Source organism: Heterocephalus glaber, unplaced genomic scaffold, assembly GCF_053883595.1.
Source record: "Heterocephalus glaber isolate CG9 unplaced genomic scaffold, H.glaber_assembly_v1.0 deba00001532, whole genome shotgun sequence".
Lineage (NCBI taxonomy): Eukaryota > Metazoa > Chordata > Mammalia > Rodentia > Bathyergidae > Heterocephalus > Heterocephalus glaber.
In genome coordinates, this window is record NW_028258330.1 from 7,962,610 (window position 1) to 7,985,788 (window position 23,179).

The following is a 23,179-nucleotide window of genomic DNA, read 5'->3' on the forward strand; positions in this document are numbered from 1 at the left end:
ATGCAATGTCAACAGGCACATTTTTCCCTTGCTTTTCTGATGGAGCGATTGTGCGCTGTTGCCCCGGGTATTTGCCATCTGCCTCGTTCCCTCTCTGAAATTACAAATCTGATACTTATAACCACACCATCCCCACAAAAGCTGAGAAAGTCAAGAGAGACACACAATGCTTGTGAACACAGTGTCACCAAAAGTGAGGTAGGCATCTCTTCTACTCATTTGTCATTGCTTAAAAATACTATGCATTTCTCTAATATCTTTTATGTTGATTCAATAAAATATGTGTGCCATGACTCTTAATTTGGTCTATAAGCTTTTCTATTGTGTATCCTGTGGGAAAGCTTGCCTGCCAGAATACTAGAAACTCCCAAACACAGGCTCAGAAAACATGGTAAGACTGAACTAAGTACTCATCTCACCTAGGCTAAAATAAAATTAATCTATACTTATAAATACAACACTGTCCCACTTTCATACCACACCCAGCTACACAAGCATTTTACCTTTTAAGTGTTTTAGAATTGGGGTGTGTGTGTGTGTGTGTGTGTGTGTGTGTGTACACAAAACAATAGGTAGGTTGTGGCTAGAAACCAATCTGTGACATATTTTCTATTAGAAAATAAAATCTTTGCAACTCCATTGAACTGTATATAAACAAGTAGAGAGAGCTCTTTTGCCTCTGACAGATTTATTTTTATTTTAAAATTTTTATTGGTTTTGTTTTTGCTCTTTTGGTCTCCCAGTTCAACAGCTTACAAATGACTTAGAGTCTATACATTGAAATTGCTCAGCTCTAAAAATAAATCTGAACATTTGCAAGAAAAAATGAACACTTTAAAGCCATTGCATTTGCTCTAAACTCTTAACCTGCTAGATATATGACAAAATTGCTCAGTTGTTCAAACCCAATGGTAGGCGTGGGACCCTATGGTCTGCGTATTGAATTGACTATTTCCTCATGATACAGTGATCTAATAACTGCTACTCAGGTCAGGAGAAAATAAAGCACTGAAGATGAAACCTTGCATTGCAAATCTGTTCACTGTCTGTACAAATTTCACTGTAATATACTTTATTTAACTGTGTGCTGGGCCAATGTTTCCTCTAGAAGACACCACTGAAGAAACCATAATGGTTTTCCTGGGAATGTTCCCTAGACTGATTAAAGAACTGAAAATAATTAAGTTGACAAATTCAACCAAATTGAGATGTTTTATACTTTCAAGTTAAATACTGTTTTCTTGGTATTTTCTAGTAGGCATATCTTCACAATGTACTAGTATCTAAAATAATTCTTTTCAACTCTAGGTGAGATGAAGCAAGTTTAAGATGCTTTTAAAAAAATATTTGACCTTAGTTGTAGTGAAGTTTTTGTAGAAAATTTATTCCCCAAAACATTAAAGGAAGATATAACTAGAAAGAATACTATTTGCAATAAAACCAAAGTTAACCTCTGAATCAAATTGCTTACCTCCTCATATGTGCCTTCTAATTAAAGAAAGATTTTATATCTTTCAACCTTGGGTGGCTAACTTGCAATTTGCAGGATGAATCAAAGTTTATTATTACAAAGTCTTGAAAAATTCAAGTAAGATGACACAATATTGTGACAGTATTTCTCTACCACCTAACTATTATATTCACTTTTACAACTCCATGCGTTCTGTAGGTTAATGCTAGTTATATTAATTACTATACTATGACATCTACATCACGCTTTGCATAAATCACAGAAGTAGAGAATTTGGATGTCTGAGTTTAAGAATAAAAACCATTGGGCAATCTATGTTTGGGATATTGAATATGGTATTATCCTGTTAGCAACAAAGTTTAACTGAAGCTGATGGTTCTCAACTTTACCAGAACCAGCCTTCTTTTTTATAACAAATATTTTGGAAATTTCTCTTGTTATGCTACAATTATATCTATAACTAGCAAAACCAACAAACCTGAAGTAGAGGTGCAGCACCCATCCCCATCTCCCCAGGTCTCATTTTTCCAGTCCAAGGCCACCCACAGCACCCTCCAGCAAACACCTTTGATATCCTGTCCCAGGGCTTCCTCTGAAGCTTCCCAAGGGTAGACAGTAAATTCTGGGGAGCTAAGGTCCCAGGAGTAGTAAGCAGCAAACTGATGGAATTGGAAGGCACATAGCCCAGGTTTCTTCTCCTTCAGACAAAAGAGATCCTAGATATGTTTTGCATTGTCCTCCAGAGCTCTCAGCAGGACTGAGCCTCAGTTGTCCAATATCTGTGACTTGCTTTATAACACTCCCCACCCTTCTCAGTTGCCCTTCCTTCCCTTTCTAGATTCCCTACCACTGCCAGTGCTCCAGGTCCTGGCCTTCTGATTCAAGTACTTGCGCATAAATTAGGGTAATGCACACATCTCAGAGTGCTTTCAGTGGGAACTCAAATGAAGACAACATATCAGTTTTAAAAATAAATCTAGTGCTGTATGTGTAATATGAAAGAGCTATTTAAAAGAAAATTATTAGAGTAAAATTTTGTTTTCCACATAAAAACTCAGGTATATCTACAGTAAACCCCCAATGATATAGCCAGGTATTTCTTCCATGTGCAGAACCACCATGAAAAGAACACCTGCAAATGCAGGCTTCAGGTGCAATGCATTGATGACTCAGCTGCCACAAGTGGCCTGTGTATCAGTGACCTTATTTTCCTTTAGGTGAAGTTTTAAGCAAATTAAATACGTGCTTCCTTTAACTTTTATGGCAGTTAATGGTAGTATATATGAAGAGGGAAAAAAGACTTTTTGATGTCTGTAATTTATAAATAGATTTTCACTTACATGACTGTTGGCAAAACATTGCATGGGATGAGGGACATCTTCCAATGTGCTTGACCAGCGCACATGTTGCAGGATCCCCATCCCTGCCTAAAGAATGCTAGTGATATACCTCCTAGCTGTTGTCATTTCCCACAACTACCCTCAAAGCAGCTCCCTAGAGAGAGCACCAGGGTATAAGGCAACTGACAGGACAGGATTTAGACAGCCTCAGTGTAAATTCCACCTCTACTTTTCACTCAGGCAATTTATTATGGTCCTTCTGGCTCATATTCCTCATCTGTAATATTTTTTTTTAACAAAAGATTGTTTTGGGGCTGGGCATTCAGCTCAGTGACACCACTCACAATTGCAAGGTCCTGAGTTCTATCCCCAGTAGAAAGAAAAAAAGATTGTTTTGAGGACTAAATGAGTATTACACAGTGCCTGGCATGGAGTGAGAGTTTGAAATATTAGCTATTCTAATTATCACATTTCATATTTCATGATTTGTATGTTTCTTCTTTCTTATCCTTCTGGTATGGCCACAGAAGGCATAAATTGTGTAGGCCTGAAAATACAGATTTGGGGTGGGGAACTATCTATTTGGCATAATATATGTATTTGCCATATGTCATATTTTCCTTCCTCCTCATCCCCCTGCCTATTCTTGGTCACTTGTCACTCCCAATAGCAAGAACCTGTTGACAGTATTATTACATGTTCGGTACTCTATGCTCAATTAGGAGTTATTTATTTATTTGTTGTTTTGTTTTGGAGCCAATGATCAAATCCAGGGCTTTGCATATACTAAGCAAGTGCTCTGCCACTGAGGTACAACTTAACCCTAGGCACTGTTATGAAAGGCATATGTAGGAAAAAGAAGGGAAGGAAAAGTCTTGACTTAGCCCTTCCCCTTCCTTTGGTAAATCAGAGAAACTCAGGCAGCTGCCTAGAGTATCTGAATAACAAATTAGATGATGTATAGGAATGTACTGCTGTAAAGAAGCCCAAATGTAAAAATGCTTTTGTTCTTGTTATATATTAATAGTATCATTAGTCACACAGCTGTTAAAACTCAATGAAGAAAAATATTGAGACTTGGCATCATTCTTTATAAATGAGACAGCAGAGAACCAAGACTAGATATGGCTTAAAAAGAAACTGGAAAAGAAGATCAAACCCATAGTTCTGCAAAAAAGGGTTCTTTGAGATGAAGAGCTGACTAGGAAATGGTGACATGAAGTTAGTCAGAGGAGCAGAGGTATCAAATTAAAGGGTCAGCTTTTTAAGGTTGCAAAAGTCTTCTTGAATAGGGGACCACATTGATTGATGTGGCCTGTAATAGAAATTCAGATAATGAAATAAAACCAACATTTAATAATTTCAGGCTGAGAACTCATTGCCATGGCAACCCTCTCAGAAGGGAACTTGTATAAGAAAATAAGATTCACTTGACTACGCCTTAAAATGAAAACCTACACTACAATGAAACAAATCCAGAATTCCAAAATTGCTTATTGCCACAATGACTACAGGTAGCACCAAAGTTACAGGTCTGTTGTCTGTTGCATTTTCTTCTCAAGATCTGTGACTTATGGAAGGAACAGCATTTATCTTGGAGGGATCTGTATTGGGAGCTGATTATTCCAACTGGCAAAACTTTACAATTTTTCTTTGTCCATTCAATAAATCATCTATCATGACACTTGAGGAAATTCCAGTAATACACACTATCTAAACACCCAAATAGTAGCCTACCCATAATCACATCAAACTAATAAATTGAGTATCAATTAATCATATCAATCATTAGTTATATCTCATGAGAAAAATAATTTTATCCTAAATAAAATGTGTATATATTCAGATTACTATCATTTAGTAAAACATGTCTTATTACATGTCATTCAAAGAAGGTCAAACTGGGCACATTATATTTCATCATTGAAGGAGTTTTCTCAAGTACTTGTTAATCACTGGTAAATATGACTCTATGCTTTTAACTAATGCTGAGAGGAGAAATTACTGAGATTCTTTTGGAATGGCATGGATTTGGCTTTTAAAAATGAACCTGATGGTAGAAGAATTTGCCCTAAAGGAATTTAAGATACTATTGTGAAGAAGAGAGAAAACTCAAGAATATCTTACAAAACTCCTCATTGAATATTTCTATCCTCATAAACAGAATAAAAGGTGACTGTGATATATAAGGTAATATGTCATTCTCCATATCAGTGCTTAGTGACAACAGCTACAATATTATAAATTTTCATTTTATCAGCCCTTGCTCAAAAGGCATTTCTCCTCCTTGCCCCTAGCACTACACTCACCCTTGAAGCTTCACCAAGATTTCCACCACTACGCTATGAAAGAAGTCAGAATCAAAATGGAGTCATTTGTGTCAACCCTAACAAAAAATGTGAATAAAGCCAGAAGATTATTAAGCAAGAGTTTTCATGCATGATTGCCTGACAGTAACTATCACAAGAGACTCTGCCAGGACTACAACATTACCCAATGGTTACAACAGCTTTATACAAAAAATACTTGTGGAAGGATCTCTGCCTAGGAAATGTCTTTTTAACCATGAACTGGCACTACCTTTGTTATTAGTCTTTGTGGTCAAGGATTATTGTTTCAAAATACATTACTTAGTCCTGTTTGTTTGTTTATTTGTTATAGGTAATATACAGTAAAAAAAAAAAAAAGATATTATGTGTGTGCGTGTGCGTAGCTTTAGTTTTCTCAGGACATGCTATTGTTTCAAAAATCAAAATAATCAAAATAATTCAGATGCTTGATTTTACTAGTGTCTTAGTCACTTTTTCATCTCTGGGACAAATATCTAACAAACACAATTTAAAGGAAAGCTTTATTTTGGCTCACAGTTTTAGTTGATGGCTGGCTCCAAGGCAAAAATTATCTGGTAAGAGGTCTGGGTGGAGGACAGCTGCTATCTCTCAGTGTGGTTGGGTAGTTCCTTTAGAAATAGCTCACCATTTAAAAGTATTCCAGGTTCTTCTTGCCTCAAAGAACTGGGTGAGACAAGCTAAAAATGGTGCTAACACTTTATTTGAAAAGTGAGGAGTGAAGGGGTAAGGGAAAAGTGGATCTATAGAGCAAATATAGGCTGAACAAAGAGAGGAAAATATAAAAGCAAAAATAAAAGTGCACTCTGAGTAGGCTACCATGAGGAGTCATGATAGTGGGTTTCTTCTGGTGTGTGTCTTTATATGTAGTCCACATCTCATTGGAACCCACAGGAATTTCTACATACGGGGTCCTAGGAATAATTTGGGTCTGTCCTGGGATCTTGTAATTGACCAGTCTCGCTTATTTCCCTAGCCAGCTTTGCCATGCCCTACATCCTATATCACCAGCCTACAGGAAGCAGAGAGAGAAAGGAAGAAACCAAGGACAAGAATACACCCTTCCAGGTCACATACCCAGTGACCCAGCTCTACCCAGGCTCTGAACACTAAGTCAGCTATAGCTCTGCAGTGATACAAATGCCTTAGCCTTGTGGGGGACACTTTAGATCTAAACCATAACAACTAGCTTGGGTAATTTGTACTTAGGTCACATTTCTTAGAATACTGTGATTCTACAATGTTCAGTTTTGGAAATATTTTTTTTTCTTTAATTTGGTTTTTGTTTTACATCTACCTTTATGTTTCTCAAGATTCTATTGAAAATCTATATCCTTATGAATTTTATTTAGCATAGTATTTTCCCCTGTCCCAGTGTTCAGTTCATTTAACATCTAATTATTCTTTCCATGGTGCCTTGTATTCTACCTATACAAGAATTAATAATGTTAAGGTTGCCAATAATGTATACTAAAGGCAATTTGTATATATTTGAATTTTATCCAAGGGAAACTCAAAGCTGGAAAAAAATAACTGAGTTGTTTCTGGAGTCATATTGAAAGGAATAAGAAACTTGCACGAACTTGGTTTAGGAAGCAGAAATATTGATCAGATGCTTTTTTGTTTTTCCTTTTTTTGTTTGTCGGTTTCACTTGAAACACTTCATGGTAGAAGAGAGGGAGAATTGTGGGTAAAAGTTTTAAATTTAAAATTCCTTGGAATTAGTAAGACTGCACTAAATAATAATTCATAGAAAAGAAATGCCAGTATAAAATGAACATTAGATTTACTGATTATTTTTTTTTCCTTTTAGTGCCTAATGGAAACATGTGGGTGCATATTGAAAAACAGCCATCACACAGAATGAATAGAGGAGAGAAATGTAAGAAGAAATTCCTCCCTAAATTAATAAAAAGAATATTTTTCATGGTGACAAATTTTAGCCACAACTTATCCAGTATCCAATTCGCTAATTTATTTCTAGATGATTATGTGTGAATATTTCATTTCCCTCTTCTGTGTTTAAAAATGATATCCTGTTTAAAAAACTGGCAGATGAGCCAAATTTATTTTCACTGCACTCTGTATCCTGTTTCTCTTGACCTCCCTTCCAAATCCCTTTCAATTTTCTTCTTCCCACCATCTGAGGTGTTCAGTACTTTTATCATCTTCTAATTTATCCTGCCAAGTGAAGAGTAATTTGATAAATTTCTTTATATAAAGGTATTAGGCAATTAATTTTCTACAGGTCTCATGAATATTTGCATTTTAAAGGAAAACTGCAGAGAAAGAACACTGTCTGACCATCATAAAATAGTCATTAATTATGAAATTGTAGGCAACTGTGGAAAAATATTTAAAAGTAATAAGGGAACTAGAATACTGTCAAATCATACAATGCAGGCAATGAGCTTATATCCTGCATGTCACAGAAAATATCTAATAATGTATTAGTACATATATGTCTTACTAATATTTATTAAATAAACAAGTGATCATACTGTTTGTTTTCAATCCAGCAAAAAATGTAAAGAACCATTTCCTTTGACAAAATTAGAGTAAAAGCAGTACTTTAGACCACTTTGCTGTGATACTGAAGCAGAAAAACTGTATCAATAAATTATTTAATTTATTCTTGGATATTTCTCTGTCCCCTTTCCAGGTAGGCAAGACTATGTGAATAGTAATGACCAATGAAATGGGAGCAGAAATGATATGTAGCACTTCTACCTTGAGGCAGTAAAAAGTTCATACATGATTTTGCAAATTCTATTTTCACTGACTAAGGAAACTGAGAGTTCTAGACATTAAATATGAAGATGGTGAGCTGTCCAAAAGCCATTGACATTTCGGGGTTATTTGAAGCTTCCCCAGAGCCTAGCTGATCTAAAGCAATAAGGTAATATAACTAATATATTCCTATTATGAAAGTGCCATATTGCCTTGTAGTTGCTTTCTTATGTATCTGGTATCCCAGCTTAACTATTCACTCAATATTCATTTTTGTAACTTTGCTATCAAACCACACATAGTGAAACCATAACATGAGAGTGTCTTTACACTGAAAATTAGACTATAGATTTAAAATAATTACAAGTGATGATGCATTAAATATAATTTAATTTAGTGCATCTATTTAGAAGTAAAACTATACTATGTTGTGTGCTTTTGTTAATGCAGTAATGGATCAGTAATAATAAGAATTGTATTATTAATGATTATAAACAAGAAGATATAAAGATTGCTAAGAATACTTTTAATTACTTAAGTAAATACACTAACTAAAGACTATATGGTAATTTATTTGGGTTTAAAAATATCAAGAAATGACATGGTAAATGTCTAGAGATCTGGTGTAAGGAATATATGAAAGAAAGAATAATACTCATCTGCTAAATTGCCAGATTATAAAATGTGAAAACAATGTATATTAAAAGTAATAGAGCTGAGGATTTAGCTCAGTGGTTCAGCCTCCTGCCTTGCAAGCACAAGGTCCCGAGTTCAATCCCCGTACCAAAAAAAAAAGTAACATTGTCAAAAATGATTGTTTTAGAAAGGATTACATTTCTTCCATTCTTGGTCCCAAAATAGCCTCATGAGTTGGACAGTTCTGAGATAACAGTTATAGTTTGCTGGTTCTTTATGCCTGGAAATTAATGGTTCAATCTTAATAACCAATATGGTTAATAACCATATCATCATGGTATATCTACAAAGTACAAGCCTATACTATAAGACAGATACCCATTCATAATTATGTTTCTAAGCATTTTCTATTTCCCACAAAATAATTAGAATTATTATTTATTTAATTGTGGTCAAATATATCACATGATATTAAGTAGAAAGCCCCATTTCCTCCTTCAAAAAATAAAAGAAGAAAAAGAAGGAAGGAAAGAAGGCAGAAAGGAAGGTAGAAAGGAAGGGAAGAAGAAAAGAAAGAAGAAGAAAAGAAGGGAGAAAGCAGGGCCTGGGATTTAGCTCAGTGGTTTCGCCGCCTGCTGTGCAAACACAAGTACCCGAGTTCGATCCCCGTTACCAAAAAAAAGAAGGAAGAAAGGGATTCTTTTTGTGAATAAGAGACCAGACATTTTATGGGAACTCCAGTTAATCATACAAGAACATGATCATTAATTTAGCTGGACAGTTCACTTCACATTTCAGATATTTCCCTTCTCCATTTTTATTCACTAATATTACACTAAATTCAGCTCAGCATTAGCTGCTAATTTTATTCAAGTAAAATGTAATTGATTCAAGAGAGTAAACAGACCCAATTTCAATCCTGTGATGACTAGAGTATTGTTTCAGCTCATCTACAGATTTTTTGATAAAAAGCTAACTTAGTCCATAATTCTCACTTCGTATATAAGGGTAGCAAGTAGTGTAAGACCATATATAAATATTTTAAGATGGTCACAGTTACGGATAATTCTTTTCCCAATTAAATGAATGTGTGTTGTTTTGACACCATTTCAAATGGGCTTCTCCCTATTTTTTCTTATATTTTAAGACATATCATTAGTGGGCCGGGGATTTAGTTCAATGGTTCCGGTGCCTGCCTCGCAAGCGTAAAGTCCCGAGTTTGATCCATATATGTATCATTAGAAATGCCAGAAAATTTATTAGCAAATTCTCTTTAGGTTTCAAAATCCATAGTTTCCAAGTTGGCAACTTCTATACACATCCATTTTCCAAGTACTTCAGCCCCTTGCCTCTTTAAATCAATAAACCATATTGACAAAATTTTAATTATTCCCTGAATGTGCACACCTGTTTCGATTTTCCTCATTTTCCTATAACAAACAAATTAACCAATTGGTTTCCTAGTTTACTTTGCTCTATTCTCTTTGAACTTCAACTTTCTCCTCAAGACAGACTGGGCTTGTAAGTACTGATTCATTTGCAAACAAAATTTTTAAGCAAGGAAAGAGGGCTGAAAAGAGGGCAGGGGAATGGGGAAAAAATAAGAATCAAAATATATCATTAAAGGTAGAAATTCCCAGTGATGAATGCCATCATATTGTATACTTAAAATGTACTAATAAACTTAATGAAAAAATAAATAAAATATTCATCTGTTAGTAATTTTTCAGAGATTAAAAAGGTATAAAATTGTCTTGCAAAAAGATTTCTTATTTTAAGTAGACTCACCAATATTACATTGAAACAGGTATTTCATAATTATAGTCATGCACTAAAAGTACAGCAAGCATTTAGGTTTGGTCCAAACATGTGCAATTGTCAGTGTTTCTTCTTGAGAACAATAAAGCCACCATTGGTTTCAAACCACAGTGTTGATCTAGTTCACCTGCCTAAAGTTGAATTTTTTTGTGTGTGTGTGTGCAGGGGATCAAACTCAGGACCTTGTGCTTGCGAGGCAGGCGGCAGAACCACTAAACTAAATCCTTGGTCCTAAGGTTGAGTGTTTTAACTATCTTCATACTGCACAATTTCAATAAAGTTACAATCTGTATGCGAAAAGATAGGAAGGAAGGAAAGAAAAAAGTCAATAAATTCTAGCCAGATTTTGTACTTTACTACTGGATATTTACAATCTATTATTGTATAGTTTTATTTTCCTGCTGTAAGAAAGTTAGAGCACATTGTAAAAGAAAAGCAGGTGGATAAATAACTCAAAATCCAGCCAAAAGAGAATTCTTTTCATGTCAGCCTAGTGTTAAGGATACAGATTAGATCCATATTTTCTGAATTATCTATCTAAACTGATAAAATTTAGAAGGGATGTAACATTCAGTTACAGAACATTCTTTTTGGAAGATTAAAGCAAATCTAAATGCTAATAGCTTTAGGCAAAAACAGAGTAAGTTTCTGCAAATGAGCAATTTCTGAAGCCAGTTATTTATACGTGTGATATACACATATACATGTTGATAAGGATTAAACTGAGCTAAAAAAAACACTCCTAAACATACTATAATATCTAATAAAGGAACAACATTATAACACAGTACTTATTAGTTTCCTTCTTTAATTATGTTACCCATTGCTATCACCTTTACTTTCTTCAAAAGAAAGCAAATAAAAAAGTGGAGGGAAGAAAGTAGATGAGACGACTCCAGTTTGAGTATTTTATAGTTTCAAATCCAAAAAATCATGAAAAATTTAGCAAATATTTAGAACATAACAGATATTAGAATCGTGACAACAAAATAGGTTATATAACATACAAAGATCCTTAAACTTAATTCTCAGATTTTTGGAATTGGTTTCCTACCTCTTTTTAGACAAGGTTGACTTCCAAAACATAAGGATGAAAAACAGTAAGAAATACAAAATATAAAAGTACTTACAACTGATCGGAGGTTATTTTCCTTCACTAGCTTCAGAGATGATTTATAGCAATTTGCAAGGTCCTCCTTGTGGGAACCATTAATATGGCCTCTGGCTATTGGCCCTACAGTATGGATGACATCTATAAATGCAAAAAGAAGAAAAAATAGGATAAGAAAGGCATTTTCACTTTTCACATAATTGGTGCTTTATTTATTTTAAGTATTTGTGTTGGAGCCTGGGGAAAGGCAAGCTAAGAAATACTGATGATTCAAATGCTTCTTTGGTAAAAGATTTCAGAAAACCCAACCTCTTAAAGCAGGCGGTTTCCCAGGAGGAGTTCCCTACCAGTGAATCGGTTCATCACTACTGGTCAGAACCAAGTGAGACAGATTATAGAATAAGATATGTATAACTGGCATCCTGTTAAAAGAGAAATCATTGGTGGGAAATAAACTGAGAAATAATTGCCTGAAAAATGAGCATCTGAATTGACATGGGAAGCAACAGCCAATGCAAGACACAACTTTTCTTGTAAATAAGACAGATTCAGGCATTGTACATAACAAAGAAAAAGTTTCTGAAAAATGTCAAGAGAATCTATAATAATCATAATAATCCTAACAGAATCATTTGAAAATATTCCTAGTAATTTTAAAGTGCAACCTATCAATCCTCACATATATGAAGTATGTTAGGAACAACAGTGCATATGTATTTTAATAGGTTGCTAATCATATTTTAAAGTAATACAATGTTCACAAAGTAATCTATACTTTTTAAACTGTACTTAGGTTTAAAAAGCCAAATTTTTTCTTTTGTATTAAAAAACTCAAGTATTTTGCTAGTTTTTAAATCTCTATACATACATAAATTTTTATTGGCAGGGTGCTGAGGATTGAACCTAGAGCCCAATACATACTAGACATAAGAAACAAAATTTTACTTCAAACTACTTAAAATGCCTTGTGACACTTTCCAATTTTTGTGTTAGGCAATTAGGTCATTTCATTGATGTATGTCACAACAACTCATCAACTTTGACCCAAAGCCTAAATTTTGGAAGCCAAGAGTGGGGGCACATGCCTGTAATCCCAGCTACTGAGGAGGCTGAGGTAGGAGGATTGCAAACTTGAAGTCAGCCTGGACAATTTAGGGAGAACGTGTCTCCAAAGGGGTGTGTGTGGGGGGGGGGGTGCTGCGGATGTAATTCAATGGTACAGCACTTGCTTACAATATGGGAGACCTTGGGTTTAATCCCCAGTACCACAAAACAAACAAAACTATTTCCAAATGAGGCCACATTCTGAGGTGGTAAGGGTAAGAACATCAAAAACAAAAATAAAAACAATTCAGTCTATATTACTGTAATATTATAGTAAAATGAAATCATTTGTTCTAATTAGTACCACTTGATTTTAACAAGGACAAGAATAAGAGTACATGACAAAAATAAGAATATGATACATTTTAAACCTGCACATGAAATTTGAAAAGCAATGCATTAGTCACTAAAGGAAAAAAAACTCTTGTTGGTTGCCTGCAAAATGTTGAGACTATTATTTGGTATCTGAGAAAAACTGCAAAGTATTGGCTTCAAAAATTACTTATAAAACAATATTTAAACTTTTGCCAGACAATAACTGAATATGATGTCATGTGATCAAAGCAGACAGACAAACTGTACTACTGAATTAATAGAGATGTTATTTCACAGGGGAGCCTGGTTCCCATCATAGTTACAAGTGCTATAGTGTAGACGTGGGGGATGAAGGGGAATTAGGTTGTACTTGGGAAAATAAAGCACAAGGTGATAACATTTTTTTGTAATAAAAGTACAAGAGTTGCATATTTTCAAGCAATAACAGCCCTCTACTCTATGTAATGAATTATCACATGAATGTGCTATGTTAGTTTCTATTTCTTAAATATATGCTAGAGTAGAGAAGGAAGAGAGATTGTTCTTAGATTTCCTTTATTTTACTCCTTGGGGCTACTTGTTTGTATCACACTATGTGTATTCTAAATCCTCCATTGAACACAGATGAGGGAATAGAGGAGATAAACAATGTAGAACTCTATAAGGTAGTATTTCCCAAAGCTGGTGCAGCAAGTTATAAGTTTAAAAGTCAATTGCATTTGGGAATCACTGAAAGAAATTAAGTCAAATCACTTACCATAGTGGGACTTCTCTGGGTTTTTATTATACCCTAATGAGTTGTGAATCTTCAGGGGAGGCATATAGAATGCTCTGTTTCCCAAATACATTTGACTATTGAAACCTGTGTTTTGCACAGTACCTCATAGGACCGAGTTTCCACAAGTTAACTTTAGGTCAATCTTGTTCCAGGGCTAGCCTCACTGTCATTGTCACAGCTGAAACTGAAGTCTATGGGGCTTTTCTTCCTTCCCCATCACCTCTGTATATTAAACACCATATATATATATATATATATATATATATATATATATATATATACACATACATATACATGTATATATATATATATATCACTTGCCCATTTTGTGGATGGAAAAGTGTCTCTTATGTGGGGTCCTAAATGATGTGTCTACTTAATCCAAGTAAAGAAAAGGCTTGGAGGCAGTAATAGGAAGGAAGGCTGTGGAGAAGAGCCTGTAAGAACCTGTACTGATATAATAAAAACCTTTCCCTTTGCTTTTACTTAGCCATCATGATCTACATAACTTAAACAGAACTTATAAAAACATTTTTCCTTTGATTTCTTCATTTCTCCATTTTATTTAAAGGTCTAAGGACAAACAGCCAATAAATGAGCCTCCTCAACATCAAAATATTGATCTCTGTATTTTATGTGGTATATTAAATTTACAGCATCTGAGATCAAGCGTTATTATCGACCAACATGATGACCTCTCAGATCCACAAAGCTAGAGGTGAATCAATATGAGGCTTGAAAGGAAATTTCTTTCATTATTTTAATTGTTTGTAATACTTGTGAATCCACACCAAATTCCTCATTTCTGTTATAAAATTCAGTCAAGAGGCTTGGCTTCTCTTTCTGGCTCTAGGCTCCAGCTCTGAATCATCAAGGGGCCAGGTAAAGCCATGATTTAAATGGCCCTGACTTGGTTTCCTCATTTGTAAAACAAATCAGATCCTCGGATGATCCTGTCATAACTTCTGTGTTGTGTGCAGTCACTAATATTTAATCTTACAATGGAGATAGTTGATGGAGTACAGAATATCTAGGCAGTTATAGAAGATCTTGTACATGAGTAAGTGGCTCAAAAGTTTTGGTTTATAAGGATTCTTTTTAATATCCAAAATATCATTTACTAATCTTCCATAGTACTAGTTTCAAAATCCATCAATTGTGTACATTTGGACATTCAGCTATTTTAATTTCAATGATGCTTTGTATTAACTGGCATTCCACTAAAATAGGATTGTTATAGTGGAAATACATACGTAAGATATATATATATATCAAATACATATACACACATACTCATACTTGGCTATTATCTTTATATATATCTTTATAGTGGAAAGATATATATACACACACACACACACACACATATATACACACACACACATATATATGAGTACATATATACTTGGCATCTATCTATCTGGTATGATTCAGATCCAAAATATCCCCCAGAATTCTCACATGTGTGGAAGGTGATTGGATAATGGGGACACTACACTCATCAGTGGATTCATCCACTAATGAGATCAGTAGCTGAATGTGCTGTTCGGAAGTGAGACTGGGTTGGAAGTGGGTCACTGGGAGTGTGATCTAGAAGGTCCTAGTCTTTCCTAGCTCCTCCCTTCTCTCTCTCCTTCCTGGCTGCCATGGGTTGTGCAACTTTTCCTCTGCCATGCCCCTCTGCCATACTCTCTCTGCCTTGGAAACAGCCAACCATGAACTGAAATCATAGGCCAACATAAGCCTCTTTTCATTTAAATTGTGGGTGTTGGGTATTATGTCCATTGACAGGAAACTGACTAAGAGATTTTGGTGCCAGAGAACTGGAGTCATCGTTGTGAACATGTGGTTCAGAAGCCTTTGGAACTGGTTTGTGAGAGGAGTTTGGAAAGAGTTAGAGATGCTAGCTGGACAAGCCCTAGAATGCTATAAGCCAACCTTGATAGGTGATTCTGGTCACAGTTCAGAATCTTGAAAGAAATACAGACTGTAAACATCAGTCTCAAGACGTTTCAGTTGGGAACAAGGACTCTATTGACAGTTGGGGACTACAAGCCATGTGCATTACACTCTGGCATAAAATTTGTCTACATTTTCCCCATGTCTTGAGACTTTGTGGAGACTGAGATTAAGGGTGGCTGATTAATTAATCAGTCAAGAGGAATTTCAAAGCACACCAAAGTTCAGGCTATGATATAAGTGCTACTGGCTGCATTTAGTCAGCTCTACAGTGAGAATCAAGAGCAAAAGGTAAAGTTCAATGTTGGAAAAGTCTAGAGCATAATACTCATCAGTGGATTCTGTAGCTCAATGTGCTATTAGGAGGTGGAGCCTGGATAGAGGTGCTTCACTGGGATGAGAGCTGGAAGGGTGTATTCTTTCCTTATCTCCTCCCCTCTCTCTGCTTTTTGGCTGCTATGCATTGAACACGTTTTCTTCTGTCATCCTGTTTCTGCCCTGGAGCTAATCGACCATGGATTGAAACTGTAAGTCAAAATATTGTATACTGCTCCTCCTTTAAATTGTGGGTATCATTATTGTGTTCAGTGATGGGATAGTGACTAAGATACTATCCTTAAAATTTTACTGTGACTTTAATATGAAAACTGGATCTTATATACCTTAAAGTAGTAATTTAATTTAAAAATGTACTTCAAAAGTATCTCAAGAGTCAAAGAATTTTGAATAATTGTCAAGAATTTTTAGCAATGGAAAGTATGACATAGACAATTTAAATCTACTCTTCTTGTTCAAAGAACACTGAATCAAAATAATGCACCAAAAGCCACAGACTAATGGGAAGACACAATATCACAATGACAGTATGATTATAAGTAACTTCTTCCAAGATGACTACTTATTGAAGGAAATATACTTGTGTATATAAATTTTAGTATGCTTCCTGTGAATCCCATTCTTTACCCTACTGTTCCAGTTGAGTGGGTCCAAAATAGTCCAGGTTCTTTGTGTTACAAGGAAAGAATTGCCAAGTGTATACCTCGTAGTATGTAGAAAGTAGCTAAGTTTATTGAAGATCATGGAACGGTCTCAGCAGGAATAGGCAGAAAGGCCAAGGAAAAATAGGAGGCTCAATAACTTGGCCTTCCAGTATTTAAAGGGTCAGATACCAGGATTCTAAATGCCCCCATCATCTCTCACTGGTGTCAGTAATCTGCCCCCTCAAGGCTAAAGACTTCCTAAGCTTAAACCAGGATAATAGTTAGGGTGGTGTTGTGTTTATGGTTGAATGGAAAGAAAGGGAGTGACTCACACAACTTCTCTGTTTAGTATTATGGAAGCATGGATAATTATTAGGGTGGTATGATGGAGAGAAGGGAGTAACTCATTCAGCTCTTTTGTTTCTAACTGTAGTACTAGTGTTTGTAAAAATTCAGATTCTGGCTGGGCATAGCTGTGCAACAAATTACTCTAAAACATAGTGGCTTAATACAACCATCACTATTTCACTTTTTCTTATAGTTTTTGTGAGTCAGAAATTCTGAAAGGGCTAAGTTAGAGGTTGGTTTAGGATCTCTCCTAGGGTTGAAGCCAGCAGTAGCTGTCAGTGGAGTAGGGGACTGCAGCAGTTAGGGCTTGATGGGCATCTTTCTCTCTGCAGAGTCTCAGGGACACTATGTGAGCTACTTTGGTTTTGTTCACAGCAGTACAGCCTCAGAGCAGTTTTACTTAAATGACAATTCAGGGTTTCCAAAAGCAAGTGTACCAGTAGTGTGGTTTTTTATAACTCAGCTTTGGGAGTCTGTGGGGTACCACTTGTGCAAATACTCAAAGCCCAGGCATTTGAGGGCATCTGAGGACACTTAAGGTTACAACTCTGCTCTCGGGACATGTGCATAATGGACCACAGTTACCTAAGAATGACTTAACGTACTCAACCACACATACCCGGCATGGACAAGGTCATGTAGCAGGTGTTCAGTCTCACCATCCCTCGGAGAACTGATATGACACTATAACTTCTGTGAACTAGAGAACACTGTAACCCTTTAGTAGCTGTGTTTGCTATATAACTGTCACTGCTGTGATGCTGAAGGAATAAAGATGCTCAGCTCTTGAGTTCTGGAGCTGCAGGTCCAGCTCTGCTCTGCTTTGATTTTGTCCTGATGCTGATGATTGTCTCTGTTCCTTGTTCTTATTGGGGAATTAATTCATTCATGAAGGACTATATGAACTAAACAGACCCGTCTTCAGGTGCCTCTTGGGGAGGCTCAGCCTTGGCCCTTACAGAGTCACTCAGAATCACTATCACTGTACTCTACTAATTGGAACTGTCACACACAAAAAATGCCCCACTTTTTATGTGGCAGGTCATAAACTCCACCTCTTGGTGGGAGAAAGCATTTATGGACATACAGTATTTTTAAATAGCCATAATATAAGATTTCCCAGACACTTGGGGCTTTTTTGATTACCATGTTTATCAAAGTCTGGTTGACAATAAATATGAAAACATAGGAAAAGACTGATATGATCAAATATATTACCAGTATGAAGTTCTCAGACTTATCATCATAATAAGTCAATGGTGACTTAATAAAAATCAGAGCTAGACAAGATTGGAATATGAGATTAATGTATTTATTCATTGTAAACAACAATCTAATATAGAGATTATGGTATAATTGTAGTTTCTAGTGATATAGAGGAAATAAATGTAACTCCCAACCTGCTGGATGTCAGACAAAAGAATGAATTCTAAGGAACAACAGAGGTTAAGAGTAGGAAATTTTATTGGGAAATAGGAATGAGGAATAGGAATAGGAATACGGAATAAGAATGGGAAATAAGGATAGTTTCTCCAAGATAGGAGAGGTCCCAAATGGGTTGTCAGCATACCCACTTTTCTGAGGAAATTTTATAGAGCAAAGTTAGGAGGGATGGGTACAACTTGTGTCAAATTATAATCAACCAATATAATTACAAATATAGCCACTTAGCTAATATTTGATCCAATAGTAGCAAGGGGATATGGATACATCAGTAACATTGGTTGATAATCTATAGTCTAGTTTTGTCTTTAGTCTTAATAGTCCTAGTCTTAGTAACCTTTGTCTTAGTAGGTGGGAGAGGATGGCCCACCCCTAATGAGAAGATGGTTTATTTATAGGGGAAATCTCAAAAGTTTGGTACCAATGATCTGAAGCTTTCTTAGGAAAGTAGTAAATCTGGCTTTTGTGACTTTAATTTTCTTCAGATGTGCCTCCAGCCAGTTTTGGATGTGTTCTCATCTTCTGTAATAACTCCTTTGAGGGCCTAGCCCTGTCTGACTACTTATAATATTTCTACATAATTTAGCTGTCTACAATACTAGATAGAATTGCCTGGCTCAGAACTAGTTGTGTTGCTTCTTTTGCCTTATAAGCTGGAAGAAAGTTGTGCGTAAAGGAAAGGTCAGGCATGGCTGTCACACAATCAGCACTGCAACTCCTTGAGAGTCATGAACATGATGCAATAGGAGCAAAATGGAAGGTAAGTAAACAGAAAGTGGAGAGAGGTCCAGATGGTTCCCCAAATTACCTATTTGTTATTACAAAAATATTGTTTCATTTACACTACTTGTGTAGAAAATAGCATATTTAGTTAGCTTATGAGTAAGGCAGCTAGCTAAGGGAAGGGCCTGAGATAAGAGTTGGGGGTTCACCCAGAATGATAAGAATTAAAATAAGAATGGACAGTGAACTAGGACTTTGGACAGGCAGCCTCAGGCAACCTGGAAGGCAGCCCACCCTCTACTAAAGGGAGGTGCAGCGATTCCTTATTAAGTTCCTGAGTGTCAAGGAAATTATAATGGAAATCAACCAATTTTTTTTTTTTCTCTAAAATTCTAGTTTCCTTTTAACCCTGTATGTTGAAGAACTGGGTTAGAAGCCTGAATTCCAATTGGTCATTTTAAATCCGCAGAGCAACTTGTGATCAGTAGCAACTAAACAACTGAGCAATTCAAATGTTCAGCTCTCATTAAGAGGCCATCCAGCCAACCACTTGGGGGACATCCATAGAAACTCAGGAGCTAGTCTCATTTCCAATGACACTCTCCTAACTTCCTCCTTTGGTTCATGACTTCATTCCTGGCGTTGTGAGACCATGAACTTGGCATATTTGACCCCTAACGGGTTGGGAGTTATAGTTTTCCTATATCACTGGTTTCTCTTAGTTCACTGAAAAGAAAGTTTTGTGCTGTTTGTGTCTTTGTAAGAGAGAATTATTTTTGTTGATGTATTGTACTCTGAATAACTACTTTGAACATAACAATGCATAGTATATTAACTACTGTTATTCTCATTATTTTGCTGTGAAATTTTGTTTCATTTTTTAATAAAATAAAAAAGTGATGCTACTTCCTCAAAATGACCACCTCCACGTTCAAGAAAGAAAAACAAACTTATTGCAGTGTAGCCCTTTCTTATTTTACTTAGCAAAGTTGAGAAAACAGAAATGCAATTTGTATATTTAATCAACATTTCAAATGTAACCCCTTGAAGAGGTATGGAAAATGAGATGAGGCCCTTTTGTGCTTCATTAGACTAAAGTGTGGCAAGACGAATGGAACCTGCTTTGCTCATCTATTTCTCAAATCAGTTGATAAATCAGCTCTTTTGTTTTGAAGCAATAACCACTACCTTGTGCTTCCTCACCCCTATTTATCCTGGGAAATTAGTCTGAGCTACATAGAAAAGGAGGTTAGAATAAGATTTCTTGAAGAAGGTGCAGGGAGGAGCCCACCTTCATTTTCAAAAATGTAAATTGAAAAATGTGTGATTGGAATGCCAAATAAATATTGAAAGCAGTAGAACTATTTACATAGATTCAATCAGAGTTATCCTCGGCAAAACAAATGCAGCAAAAACATTCTGTGAAAAAATATTAGCATAATGAATTTTAAAACAAATGATAGAGCACATATAGGTTGCGCTCATTGTATTCCATTTGAGAAGTGACTGTGCTACATTCAAACTGTTAATGAACAGTCAGACCAAGTGTAGAATCAATTACACATTGCTTTCATTCACTCCACTCCTGTATTCATAAGTATAATAGGTCCATCTAACAGACTGCATAACGATGTGGGGCACCCTGTCAATCATATTCAAATTCCATGAATTTTAAGGAGTAAAGCAATGCATGGAATTAAATTGAATTTCTTTTCAAGAGATACAACCACAAAAGCAAGCACTAAAGGCACTATTTGTAAATCTTATCGACCAATTTGTATGATAAGCACCACCAACCTATGACCTAAAAGAGAATACTTGAAGTTCAGTTAACAGGAATTGAATTATCACCTGATTGCATTACAAAATAAATGCTGTCTTTTCTTTTTAGGTCAATATTTTCATATACACATTTTCAAACCTTGTTGTTATTATATTTCAAGAAACAATCAATTGCCTATAAGATGTTTCTTTTCAATCTACAGCAAACATCACTTAAAATGTACTTCAACTATTTTCCTGTGGTGTGTTTTTAAGTTTGGATTATTCTCATACATTTCTTTACTTGCATGATGGATTTCTTCCTATATCCAGAAATACAATAGTCATCTCACTTTTTGCATGAGTTTGAAATAAAATAGCACAATGTTATTTTTGAATCCAGTTTCTTTTGGTTCTGTGAGTTGACTCTTTTTTGTTGTTGCTTTCTTACAAAAGGCTCTTGGTTTACCTCTCTCAACCTCCTTGATACTATAGATGTCTATGTCTAAGATTAAGCAAACAGCAACTAAACAAGAATTGCATTTTGCATCTGATAAAGCCACACAGAATGCACTGTCAAAGCTTGAATGCTAAACACCCAGCTCAATTTGAGGGTTGATTTTTGCAGGCAAATGTGAGAATGTTTCCATGTTTGGTGAATCATGTGCTGACAATATGTTTTATGTTTAATCGACTTCAAAACTGTGAAGTTTTAAGCTCAAGCTATAAAATATTATTTGATCAATTTCTACCAAGTGTTATATTCTGTATTTTAAAAAGGGGAGAGCCAAAGCTCATTAAAATTTTTTTTAAAATCAGCTTTCTCTCATTCCTGCCAAAGATTTATTTAAGATTGACCTTGTTCACAAAAATTGGCCTTGCTGAAGGGATTATATTATGTAAAACTGGACCCCTACACATAGTTATTTGTAGTAATACTGATTGAAATTTGTATAAAAGGGATATCCTATGGTCAACCACTTACAGAGTCTTTGAGATTCCACAGGGTATTGAAGGCATCTGCATCACAATAGTGTTATTTCCAACAGAGAGAGGTCTCAGAAGGACTGTGGGAAGCTGAATTCTCCACAAAATTCCAATATTTGGTGTCATTTTAGGATGAACTCAAAGAGAACACATTCTAGAAGGAAGTGAGTCAAATACATGGCATTTCTAATGCTTCAGGAACAAGGGTGAGAGGAAATGAAGGTTCAAATGGACAATGGGACTTTTTCAAGGAAAATGATAATAAGATCTTTGTTCTGGTTCGAGATGACAGCAAGTTAGCTTTTGAGAAAGATGCAAAACCAGTATTTTAGTATTGAAGGAGAAAATAAGCTTCAGAAATCCTATGTGGTGGGTAAAGATGAATGAATGTTAGTCCCCACTGCACAGGGAATTCCAAATGCAAAATCCAGGCTAGAACTGCAGTGTGCAGAGGCATCAGTGTTGGGACACACAGGCTAATGCTGAAGTTGTATGTGTTCATTTGTCATCAGCCTTCTTCATAGCACCATTGCCACCACAAGCCTGGGCAAGGAAGATTCTTCTGCAATCAGTCATTCAGTCATTAATTCTGCCTTTCATTCAATAAGCATTTATTGAGAATCATCTATGTGCCAGGTTAGCAAAGTTCCATTCATTCTCACCACATGTGTCATTTGCTTTTCTAATTCCAAGACTATTCTATCCACGGACACATATGCTCCCATTTTTTTCTCAGAAAAGGCTTCCTAGTCCCATATCCATGAGACCCAAGGAGAACTTAGCTTTCCTTGAGATGAATCCCACAATATGAACTAATTTTGAACTCATTTCTCCTCTTTCGTTTTCCAACATCACCTAGGTTTGATCATTATTGATACGACTTTTAACATTTCTGACATGGTGCCATCACTTTGAATTATCCAATAATATGACATTTTGCCTTAGAAAACAAGGCATTTCCTATCATTAGAGGCAGCCAAATGTGACTATATATACTCCAAGAGTCTGTCCCCTTCTGAGATGTTACAATTCTGTGATTCTTATCTTCCCGTAGTGACTCATGCTTCTGCTGCAGGGTACATGACAAATTTGTGTCTGTGTCTCCCACAAAGCCAAGAACTCTATGGGAACAGTTACTTGATGGATAATTAGAGAACTTGTGGGTCATTAAATAAATGTTGGTCCAATTATAATCAATCTAATCAGAGGTGATGTACTAGATTAGAGAAAACAATGAGGTAGAATGGATACTCTAGAATGGGCAAGCAACAGAATCTAGTTATACTGGTTCAGATCATTCAGCACCAACCTTTATAGAACTGAGAAG

General features: G+C 35.7%; 1 protein-coding gene across 11 annotated transcripts in view; it reads right to left on the reverse strand.

The window, feature by feature from the left end:
• Macrod2 (mono-ADP ribosylhydrolase 2) overlaps positions 1-23,179 on the reverse strand; it is a 2,157,923-nt gene that overhangs the window by 862,325 nt on the left and 1,272,419 nt on the right. For all 11 annotated transcript variants that reach the window (XR_015442057.1, XR_015442059.1, XR_015442058.1 and 8 more), the window contains exon 6: positions 11,474-11,595. Coding sequence is in view for 6 of the 11 variants with exons in the window: in XM_087189052.1 (XP_087045178.1) it covers positions 11,474-11,595 (122 nt within the window). In the remaining 5 variants the exon portion in view is untranslated. The remainder of the gene's footprint in view (positions 1-11,473; positions 11,596-23,179) is intronic.